This window comes from Leucoraja erinacea, chromosome 1, assembly GCF_028641065.1.
Source record: "Leucoraja erinacea ecotype New England chromosome 1, Leri_hhj_1, whole genome shotgun sequence".
In the NCBI taxonomy this organism is placed as follows: domain Eukaryota; kingdom Metazoa; phylum Chordata; class Chondrichthyes; order Rajiformes; family Rajidae; genus Leucoraja; species Leucoraja erinaceus.
The window spans coordinates 108,436,066-108,448,724 of NC_073377.1; the positions used below are offsets into that span (position 1 = coordinate 108,436,066).

Below are 12,659 nucleotides of genomic sequence, written 5' to 3' on the forward strand. Positions count from 1 at the left end.
AATATTCCCTCCAACAAATAGGGTAACACAGTGGCACAACGGTAGAGTTGCTGCCTTATAGCTTCAGAGACCTGATTCGATCCAGCCTATGGTTGCTGCCTGTACGGAGCTTGTACGTTCTTCCTGTGACCGTGTGGGTTTTCTGCGGGTGCTCCGGTTTCCTCCCACACGCCAAAGACGGACAGGTTTGTAGGTTAATTGGCTTTGGTAAGTTGCAAAAATTGTCCCTAGTGTGTGTAGATTAGTGTACAGGGTGATCATTGGTCGGCTTGGACTCGGTGGGCCAAAGGGCCTGTTTCCACACTATATCTCTAAAGAGTAAATGTAAAATTATAATTCTTTAATTTTATTTACTGAAAATGTGCAGGTCTCCAATATCTTTCAATGCATAAAGGGAACAATTATCTAATTCATAGTATTAAGGTGGCAACAATTCACGGATGATAAGCACAAGGTGCTGGTGTAACTCAGCGGATCAGGCAACATCTCTGGAGAAAAAGTTTGGATGAAGAATTCAATCTTTCCATGTTATTTCTATTTAATTGTTTGTGTATCTACATTCCCGCACAACCCTCTATCAAACGTTCGTGAGCACAATGGACATAAGGGCTAAAGGGTATCCAGGGCTCTCGAATAACTTTTTTTCCCCGTTGCCAGCCGGGCAATCTTGGCAGCTTTTTAGGTTGCCAAATGACAGTTTAGGTGGTCATTTAAGATGGCTTGCATGACGCGTGCGATAATGTGCTCGGAACGAAGTTGCCAGTCGGAATTATACTCAATGAAGCATTCACATATTATTTCTGCTTCAAATAAAGTCACAAACTAAACATTCACCAATCAAGACATGATATATCCCACAATGACATGCAGCAAAATTATAAGACAGTATCTCAACTCTTTTTACACATTGCAATGAATGCAATTTCTATTAGTTCTTTCCACTTCCAAACAAAAATGTGGTTGGATTATTCATCGTATGGTCAACCTGTGTCAATAAATCCTTGACCATGGTAACATATATGCGTACATATAGTTGTGAATGTTGCTCATTAACTAACTACAGTACTGATACTCCATATTAAGAGCATTGATTTGCCGTTAAAATGAATTCTGTAATAACGTGTCAACGGTAGCAGTGACAATCGAACATTGCGGTTTTAATGTTTCTCGTGTTCACAATTTAATGAATCCATCTTTTTGGATTAAAACAAATAATAACATTGGGAATTAAAACACATTTGATTGCATTCCAGGAGAATTAATGCGAGGTGGAGAGGGTGATCAGCGCAGGCTTTCAAACCAAACCCTCCCGCACGCCGAGGCTTCCTCCTCCCTCCTTCCCTCCTCCAGGAATTGTTAATTTCTGTTTAGTCATAGATGACCTATTCTGAAAATTAGCAATATTTGATCATAAAGGGTATCCAGGGCTCCGGAGGAGGGAGGGAGGAGGAAGCCTCGGCATGCGGGGGGAGGGGGGGGTTGTAAAGCGCCGTTAGCAGGTTTGCAAGCAGCGGCCCTTATCGGGGCAGGCGGGGTGCGGCAGGAGGAGGTGATGGAACCGCTGTTCGGGGCCGCTGCTGCCCGTCATTCGCTCCGACCCTTCGTCACCACGCACCTAGTATCTTTCCCACGCAATACAGCCATCACTGCCAACACAAAACCTCGCGTTCATTTTCTCCAGAGATGCTGCCTGACCGGCGGAGTTACTACAGTTTTTTGTGTCTATCTTCGGTACAAACCAGTATCTGGTTGCCAAGCCGGGCAAAATGACTCGGTATTTAGGTTGCCCGGCGGCACTTTGAGTGGTCAGTGGCACCCGGGCAATCGCTAATTTCGGCCCCTGGTATCTACAAGGATTGAGACAGAATAACCTTGGTTTAATTTTGTGAATTGAAGGTGATACCTGAAGTGTTATGAATTAAGAATTAGGAGTGTCACAGATAGGGTAGATAGAAGAAAGTTTTTCCTCACGCCGATAATCCTCAAGACTGGCGCCCGCAAGGATTTGTTCTCAGCCCCTTACTACACTCCTCATATACTCATGACTGCGCAGCCAAATCAAGCTCATATTTACAAGTTTGCAGATGACACCACTGTAGTTGGCCGGATAGCAAATAATGATGAGATGGAGTACAGGAAGGAGATTGAGAACCTTGTAACCTGATGCCAAGACAACAATCTATCCCTCTATGCCAGTAAGACAAGGAACATTGCGATTGGTTTCGGGAAGCAAAGCAATACCCTCACTTCATTTTACATCGATAGTGCCAAAGTAGAGAGGCGCCAAAAGCTTCACGTTCTTGGAAATAAACTTCACTACCACTCCACTCCCCCCAGTCGCAACAGGGACAGAGTACTCCTAATCCTCCCCTTTCACCCCATCTACCATGGCATACAACACAAAATCCTCAGACATTTTCGCCATCTCCATCGGGTCTTGCCCACTCACCAACCCATCTAACTTTGTCTAGGTCATTTATACATACAAACAGCAGAGATCCCTGAGGAGATCACAGACCTCCAGCCAGAATATCTACCTTCCAGCACAACCCTCGGTCGTCTATGAATAAGCCAGTTCTGAATCCATTTATGTTAGCATTCTTAAAAAGCCTGCCATGAGGGACTTTATCAAAAGCCTCACTAAAATCCATGAATACAACATCGACTGCTCTACCTTCATCATCTCCTTGGCCACCTCCTCAGAAAACTCAATCAAATTAGCCATTATTCTCTTCCAAATGGGAATAAATCCTATCTCAAAGAATTCTCTCCAATACTTTCCCTACCGCTGATATGAGGCTCACTGGCCTAGAGTTCCCTGGATTCTCCCCACTTCCCTTCTTAAACAAAGGAACAACATAGTCCACTCTCCAGTCCTCCAGCACCTCTCCTGTGGCTAGAGAAGAAACAAGGATACTTGTTAAGGCTTCCACAATCTCCTCATTTGCATCCCTCAAATAACCTGGGATAGATCCCATCAGGCCCTGGGAGCTTATCCACCTTAATGATCTCCAAGAGCCTCAGCCCCACCACCTTTTCGATCTCAAACTGAGGTAGATTCACCATAGACATTTAGGACTGAAGCTCAGTTTCTGTGCAATGTAACACAACATTTAGAAAATGTTCTGGATATATGTAGGTTTTCATGTATTCTCATGTTGATGCTGACAGTTCCAATATTGGTACTGTATATGATCAATTTTAAAAAAATGTAATTAATTTTATTTATTTGCTGGGGGTTGAGTGAAAATTCAGAAATCCACGTCAGTTTTGCTTGCCAATAATATTGCAACAAAGGTAATGTTCATATTTCATACGTCATAAGTCACAGGAGCAGAATTAGGCCCTTCGGCCAATTGAGTCTACCCTGCCAATCAATCATACCTGATCTATCTTTCCCTCTTAACCCCATTCGACTGCCTTCTCTCTTTTCTCAACAACCATTGACACCTTGACTAAAACCCTTACTAATCAGGAATCTGTCACTCTGCCTTAAAAATACCCAATGACTGGCCTCCAAAGCCGTCTGTGGCAATGAAATCCACAGGTTCACCACCCTCTTACTAAAGAAATTCCTCTTCATGACTTTTGTAAAGGTGCATCTTTTTATTCTAAAGCCATGCACTCTGGTCCTAGACTCTCCTGCTAGTGGAAACTTCACTCTGCACATACTCTATCCTGGTCTTTCTCTATTCGTTAAGCTACAATGAGTGCCCCCCTAAACTTCTAAACTCCAGTGAGTACAGGCCCAGTGCCGTCAAACGCTCATCATATGTTAACCCAATCATCCCTGAGATAATTCTTGTAAATCTCCTCTGGACCCTCTCTAACGCCAGCACATCCTTCCTCAGATATGGGGTGCCAAAATGCAAATAATACTCCAATGGCAGTCTGACCAGTGTCTTATAAAGCCTTAGTATTACATGCCTTTTTTATACTCTCATTCTCTCCAAATGAATGCTAACATTGCATTTGCCTTCTTCACTATTGATTCAACTTGCAAATTAAGCTTTTTGAAATCTTGCATTAGCACTCCCATGTCCTTTTGCACCTCCAATTTCTGAATCCTCTCCCCATTTAGAAAATAGTTTATGCCTTTTCAGACTAAAGATGCATGCTATTCTTCATTGATTCGTTGGAACACTGCCTACCTTACAACAATTGGAAGAACATTTGGCTGCTTCTATGCTCACGTCTGAGGCATACTAGAGTAACCTCAAAGTATCAAATTGTAACCATCAGGATTGTACAGAGTCCTAGAATTGATAACTTTTATGCAATAAAATTTAAGAGTTTCTGAAAGATCCTCCATTATTTATTTATCCCAACTGTAGTAATAAAAAGTTTCAGATAACAAAATTATGGATATATTTCTTTTCCTTCAAATAAACACAAGGTAGAAAATCTAATGGGAATGATTCTGTACAAATACACAGTAAACTTTGAAGGCACTTATCTGCACAAATGTATAAATTCAGCACACTCACTGCAAGAATGGAGGGGAGTCTGTCAAGCACAGGGATAGTTCAAACCCATTGCAAACAGAGGCTTTAATTGGTGCAAGAATCCTTATCTTCATCCCACAGCACGTTGTCTGTAACAGGTTGACCGCCTAAGCAGACCGACACTTTGAAAGGGCAGCGCATATAAAACCGCTGGAGCAGAAATTCTAAAATTTGGCAGGGTGGGCCTCGTGGCACAAATTTGAAGCCTAATTACCCTTACCTGAAAAGGAAACATGGAATGTATGACATAATATCATTACATCTGTGAGTGGTACAGAAAAAACTTTGATTAGCTAAAGAAAATTGAACTGCCTGTTCCAATTTCCTAATGGGCACAATTTCACCCAGGAAGAATTGACCACAATATGACCTAAATTAAATTGCTTTGGTGCATTAATGGCTCAATAAAAAGGACACAAATCGATTCTATATCTGGACAATCATAGCACCACTAAATTAAAAAAAAAAAAAGGTTGCTTACAGTTGCATCCTGAAAAAGGCACTGCTAATCAGAGATCTTAGAGCAGAGCTCTTTGCTGCTAATTAGCTAATTACTATGGATTGTAAGAATAGGTGAAAACACTTTATTCTTAATTTCACTCTATGCTACCTCACTTTTTTAAAAGAACCATGCAAATTGAAATTACTATAATCTAATCTTTTCAAAATCAATTAGAATTTGTTTTAAACTAAATTTCTTTCACTTCAAAGTTCAAAGTTCAAAGTATTACTATAATTTACCAGTCTGAAGTTGGGTTCTGACCTGAAACATCACCTATCCAGGTTCTCTAGCGATGTTGCCTGACTCAGTGAGTCACTCCAGCACTGAGTGTCTTTTTTTTTCTCCAAACATTCCTCCATAAAGTTGAAATAAATTGTCAGTTAGCTGGTTCTAAAGCTCAGAATGAAGCAAGTTGTTTCATGAATTCTGACAGCCCTTCATAAATTTTGTAGCTATTTTAATAGGCCCAAATAGGACCAATAAGCTTTCCGAGCCCTGTCGGAGTACATGCGGCAGAAATCAAACCAATACCAAAGAAAATCAACCTGACCTGATCTTGCGCAATATACTCACACGGATGCATCTGAAACTTGAAAATGCTGGTGGTGTAAAATCTCCACATGGAGGACACTTTCCAGACTTGGGCTGCGAGCTGAATTCCAGAGGTGGCATGATTAAGCAGGATGAACCTCAACAAACTGTGGCCGAGTGACAGACGAGGTAGATGCAAATTATGCAAAGTAATTAACTCTTAACTCAGTTATGATAACTTACAGTCACTGGGGGGAAACCAACCTAAACTACATAAACATTGTGTATGTTTTTTAAACAAAATAAAGTCATACTACATGGAAACAATTTGTCCATGCCTACAAAGATGCTTCTTCTAAGTTCCATTTGCCTGCATTTAGCCATTATCCCTCTAAACCTTTCCTATCAATATACCTGTCCAAGCGTATTTTAAATGCTTTTATAGTATGTGCCTCCTCTGCCAGCCTATTCCACATACCAAGCACTCTCCGAGTGAAAATGTTGCCCCTTAGGTTCCTACTAAATCTTTCCCGAATCACCTTAAACCCATGTCCTCTGGTTCTTGATTCTCCACCCAGGGTAAAAGACTGTGGTGCATTCACCCTCTCAATTCCGTTCATGATTTCTTTCCATTTAGAGGGAATGCCATCCAATATGTTCTCCCAAGCACGAGCAAATGGCTGAGCTCACAACTTTTGCACCCTTATTACAGTGGAAACCTGATCTACAGCTGCCATGGAGATGCGAAAAACCAGAGGGGGAAGGAGAGGGACTGAGGGAATCTGAAGAATGGATACATCAGTGAGGTAGGACATTAGCATCAGATTCTACGGACACCAATACGAGGGAGCCGGCCAATTTAGCGCCACTATTGTTCACGTTGTTTGCACAGACTAGTTTGCACAGCTGCACCCATTTACCTGGGTGATTCCTCCAAAAATATACTCCATTCATAAAAGCTGATTTTCCAAACAAAGTATATGGCATTGGCTTCATTCACTCTCCCAACCATTTTTTTAAACATCTTTACGATGTTAATACATCAAGAAAGGTACAGGAATATCCCAAGAGATTCTCCAGGAATAGTAAGAATTATGGGGTGACTGGAGAGAAAATTGATCATCTCATATGCTCAGTGTATCCATCTTTGTCCTCAAGAGATGGGCAAGATATTAAATAAATATTTCTGTTTGGTTTTTACTGAGGAATGAATTGCAGAGGCCCTTGAGAGCTATTTGCATCATCGTTAGCCATAAGTAAAGTTCCGAATGACTGGAGTGTAGCAAATAGAGTCATAGAGTGATACAGTGTGGAAACAGGCCCTTTGGCCCAACTCACCCACACCGACCAACAATGTCCCAGCTACCCTTGTCCCACTTGCCTGCGCTTGGCCCATATCCCTCCAAACCTGTCTTATCCATGTACTTGTCTGTTTCTTAAACGATAGGATAGTCCCAGCCTCAACTACCTCCTCTGGCAGCTTGTTCCCTACACTCACCACCCTTTGTGTGAAAAAGTTCCCCCTTGGATTCCTTTTAAATCTTTTCCCCTTCATCTTGAACCTGGTCCTCAATTCCCCTACTCTGGTCAAAAGACTCTGTGCATCTACCCGATCTATTCCTCTCATGATTTTGTATACCTCTATAAGATTCCCCCTCATCCTCCTGCGCTCCGTGGAATAGAGACCCAGCCAACTCAACCTCTCCCTACAGCTCACACCCTCCAGTCTTGGCAACATTCTCGTAAATCTTTTCTGAACCCTTTCAAGCTTGACAATATCTTTCCTGTAACATGGTGCCCAGAACTGAACACAATATTCTAAATGCGGTTTCACCAATGTTTTATACAACTGCAACATGACCTCACAACCTCTATACTCAATACTCTGTCTGATGAAGGCCAAAGTGCCAAAAGCCTTTTTGACCACCTTACCTACCTGCTAATCGACCTTCAAGGAAACATGCACCTGTACTCCTAAGATCCCTCTGCTAATGTTGAAGAACTATTTATGAAGGGCATCATGGACAAGCCAAGAAACTACAAGTCAGTGAACCTGACATCAGTGGTGGGTAAATTGAAGGACAGGATCTGGAAGCATATGGATAGGTGGGGTTGATTATATCGATCATAGATATACAGCTTGGAATCAGCCCAACTTGCCCACGCCGACCAACATAGAACAGGAATAGGCTCTAAGGCCCATGATGTCTATACCGAACAAGATGCCATATTAAACTAATCACTGCCTGCAGGTGATCCATATCCCTCCATTCCCAGCATATCCATGTGCCTACTCAAAAGCCTTTTAAATGCCACTATTGTGTATATCCACAACACACCTTGCAGCATGTTCCAGGCATCCACCATTCTTTGTGTAAAAAACATTTCCACCATATTCCTTTTAACTTTGCCCTTTCACCTTAAAGCTGTGCCCTCTGGTCTTTGACATTTCCATCCACGGAAAAAAAGTTCTGACTGTCTACCCATTCTATGCCTCTCATATACACTTTGATCAGGTCTCCCTTCAACATCCAGCGTTCCAGAGTAAACAATCCAATTCTGTCCCAATGTCTCCTTATAGTTAATGTCCCCTAACCCAGGCAGCATTCTACTAAACCTCTTTTGTATCCTCTCCAAAGCTGCCACATCCATCCTGTAATGGAGTGACCAGAATTTCAATCAATACTTCAAATGCGGCCTAACCAATGTACTATAAAGCTTCCTGACTTCCTGACTCTTATACTTCTGTGACCAATAAAGGCATAGGCCTTCCTTACCACTATATCTACTTGCGTTGCTACTTTCAAGGAACTGGGGACTTGAAGCCCTAGATGCCTCTGTACACCAATGCTGTGAAAGTATACATTGCTTTTTAATGTATACTTTACTCTTTTGATCAACCTCCCTCAGTGCAACACCTCACACTTGCTTGGATTAAACTCCATCAGCCATTTCTTCACTCATTTCTGGTGCTGATCGATACCCCGCTGCATACTTTGACAGGTTCACTCACTGCGAAACTCAACCATATAGGTGAAGGAAGCACAACATTGCTGCATTGAAGACTACTCCAAATTATTCTTGGTATTACAGGAAAACAAATCAAGAATTGCCATTTATTATATTTCATAAGAAAAATGACTGTACACCAATCGCTAATAAAAGGCACCATCATTATTTGTAACAAGGTATTAAATATAAGGTATTATTTTAATAGTTAGTTAGTTAATGTTACGTCATTCAGTTCAAAACTGCTTAGATTTTGTGTGTGTTTCCAATTAATTAACAATTAAGAAATATGGTCTTCAGTTATATAAATGCCTGGTCTGAATCAGCAATTTCTTAAAATTCCTCTTTGATTTCTATTACATGTGAAAAGATGTAATAATCTATGTAATGTATTATATAATGATTGTAAAAAAAGATTAAGTGTTCTCTCTGCATTGGTCTAAGAACGATGGGTTCAATATCTGCAATATTTATCACAACAACTAAGTTTTAAACAAGTGCTTCTTTTATAATAATTCCCTAACCAATCACCACTGAACACTTTACCTGCAGTGGCGCTATTCAGGAATAAATCCCACTACGAAGGAATCACTGAATGCGCCAAACTGATTTATAGATTCTTGTGAGCTCCAACATACAAACATAGAAAAAATCATTACCTGTTGATTAGCTGCACCAGTCAAAATTCACTAATTACATCAACCATTTTCTTAACCATTGAAAATGTTATATTTTCTGTGTTTTTTTTACTGGCCTTAACTTAAACTCATTTGAAACATAACTGAAAATAGACTTCTTACACTAAATACTATTTTGGAATTAATGTGATATTAATGAAAATTATCTGAGACTTCAAATCATTCCTATCGTTCATCAAAACCATTTTGCATCATTTAAAACATACCCATCAATAAACATTTTAACAAGAAAAGATGTTGCCTAAAATCCAAATAATTTGTTGCAGTGCAAGGGCACAGTATATTGCATATATTTCCAATGTTGTCGAACCATTCTCAAATCTCATTATGTTTTTTTACTGCAGCTAACTTAGAATCTCAAACCCTACTGTCAGAAATGGAAAGTGCGAGATTGTTAATTGCAGCAGTTCCTTATAATGCATCCTGGTGTTACTGGACAGCAAATGATTCCCACTGCAGGAAAGCATTTGAATTGTCCTATTAAACAGTGCAATCTCAGCTACTTTAACTACATTTTGGATGATTTAATATGACATTTTAAAATAAAAGCAGCAACTAGCAATAATAAAAGCATTTCATCGTAAAGCATTTATGTTAGATGTCACAATAAAGAAGACAAATATATTTATTTAAAATATTTTTTAGCATTACATACAAGCTGTAGTACATGAAAACAGTCCCTCGGCAGAGCAGAAGCAGTTGAGCAGTTTATTGCAGATACTGTTTGCTGCAAGGTGTATGGCCAGCTAGTGTCTCTGTGCATGCTGGTGATAGAGGATTCATGCACACGCAAGCACATACATACACACACACGCACTTGAATAGCACTGATGGATATAGCATAAGCATTGTATGGAAGCAAACCACAGTTGCAATCTGAATCAAAGAGAGCTAAAAAAAATCTAATCCAGTCAATTAAACCTGGTATAGTATCCTGCATAGAACATCTATTGATAGGTACTCAGCTTGGCAATTTTATCAAATTAATGCTGTGCTGAGGGGGCTGGCAGATCTCCACAATGCAGTGAATCTGTAAGCATTGCTGAGTAAAGTCACGTATAGTAGGTGTTTTTAAAAACATTGAGGGACACTATATTTTTGGTAAATTGCCATACCTTGCGTTTACGACCTAACTGCTCACTGCTTCTTCTCGATTGCCTCTTTCTCTCTTTTTCTCTTGCCTTTTCCTTCTCCTTCTCCTTCTCGTCATGATCAAAATCCCGGGCTTTTTTAATGTGAGCTGCAGCATGAGCCATTACAGAAGGAAAACACCAAGAGACCCTGGTTTTAAAAACTCAAGTCACCCCAACTAGAGATTGCTGGCAAGGACAAAGCAAAGGAGGCTGGAATCAAGGTCTGCAAGCCCATTGGAAAGGTCACCTCCCAGGTAAAACACTTGCAGCACTATTAATTCAAAATATAATATAGCTCCACGGACATAATCCTCCCAGAGAACAGGGAAGCAAGTTTGAGCCCAGCTCTCTGCAGATCTGCAATAGGTAATAAGGCAACAGACTTAGAGCACATCCTTGAGCACACACGTCAGAATAAGGCCTTCTGGGCCCTGGGACTGGCTGTGTCCCCCGACTAAGAGGAAGCAGGACTCATATTGATGGAACTTGAGGGGGAGCCGAGAAATGGTGCAGTCTGTTTTAATGCCTGTACTGCTGCTGTCTCTACTGGAGTACTGAATATTTATCTTTTAAAGCTATTTTTTTCCTGACCATGGATTTCTGCAATCAGCGATTGTACAATAATCTAATAGCTATGTAGATGGAAAATAGTTTTTTTTATGGTTTTGTATCTTATCTAATCTAGTGATATTTGTTTATAATGATTTGTTTTTCTACTCAAATATCTAAACTATTTAATTAAAGATTACCTTAGAGCCTGTTTGTATAATGTAGTACATATCTCAAACTATGGATTGTCTGGGTGGTGTTTAATTAATTATAGCTGTTTCATTAGCAGATAAACACAGCATCAGTAATATGCTCACAATAACACCCTTGAAACTGGATATTGAATCTTAAAACAGGTATTTTCCTGAAAGTAAAAATCAAGGGCAATGTAGCTCATTGAACAATTACTTAACAAAGTCAGTATGCACAGATAATTCATCTAAATCTCCATGAATATACAATCCAAACACTGCGTCAAACAACATGGAACACTAGCAAAACTGAACCCAATAATTGAATACCATTCTACAATTTTTCACACTTGCTTATTTTGATTTTTGGCCCGAAACGTTGCCTATTTCCTTCGTTCCATAGATGCTGCTACACCCGATAAGTTTCTCCAGCATTTTTGTCTACCTTCGATTTCCCAGCATCTGCAGTTCCTTCTTAAACTTTTTCCCTCAGAACATATAATTAAAACTCTAATTATAACTTAACATCAAATTTAACATTAACATACAATGTTTTTTTTTCTCAACTTCAAATTTCCAATGGGTCAGTAGGTTAAATATTATGACGAAATGACAATACTTCCATCACAGAGTCATCAGATACTTGCTTTGCAACTGTGGTACATCAAATCATGTTGAGAATTGAGGGGCAGGATGTATGCTCATTTGGAAAAGTGGGGACTGACTAGCAGTTGACATATTTTTGTAAGGAGGAAATCCTGCCTCATAAATTTGATTGAGATTGTTGGATAGGAAAGTTCTGGAGGGAAATGGGCCAAACGCGAACAATTAGTACAAGCTTAGATTGGGCAGCTTGGTCAGCATGGATGTTGGGCCGAAGGGCCTGGTTCTCTGCTGTATGACTGTGCTTCTATTTTTGAGACGGGAACCAAGAGATTAATGAAGACAAGGTGATAGATGTTGTCTCTGTAGACTTTAGGAAGGCATTTGACATGATTCTGGATGGTAGGCTGGTCCATAAAGTTAAAGCACATAGGATCCAAAGTAAGCTGGTCAACTAGATTCAAAATTAGATTGGTGAAGGAAGCGGGGGGTTAGTTTGGAAGATTAAGTGGTGTACCACAGAAGTTGGAGCTGGCACCTTTGCCATTTGTGATATATATTCAGTACGCGGGTGCAAATATAGGACGAATGATCACCAAGTTAGCAGATGACACCAAATTGGTGGTGATGTGGGCAGCAAAGAAGGTAGTCAGCTTCAGCAGGATATATGTATATATATCAGTTGGGAAGTTTAGCAGAGTGGTGACATATGGAATTTAATTCTAAAGGGTATGAAGTAATCTATTTTGGGAAATCAAATCGTGGGTAGGACATATACATTAAATAATAAGGTGTTAATGACTGTTTTGAACAGAACGACCCTTGCATCCAGAAGTCAATTGTTCCCTGATAGGGACAACCTATGCTGTAGCCTGATGAAGAAAGCATACAGCATGCTAGCCTTCATGAGTCAGGACTAGAATATAAGAGCGGGGACA

General features: G+C 40.2%; 1 protein-coding gene across 4 annotated transcripts in view; it reads right to left on the reverse strand.

The window, feature by feature from the left end:
* Positions 1 to 12,659, reverse strand: part of LOC129700480 (ankyrin-2-like) — a 634,003-nt gene that overhangs the window by 398,410 nt on the left and 222,934 nt on the right. Inside the window, exon 1 of one of the 4 annotated variants that reach the window (XM_055641002.1) lies at positions 10,361 to 10,796. The exons of the other annotated variants lie outside the window; for them this stretch is intronic. Coding sequence (XP_055496977.1) covers positions 10,361 to 10,501 — 141 coding nt within the window. The 5' untranslated portion in view covers positions 10,502 to 10,796. Of the gene's footprint in view, positions 1 to 10,360; positions 10,797 to 12,659 lie in introns of those variants that run through there. 4 annotated transcript variants of the gene reach the window in all.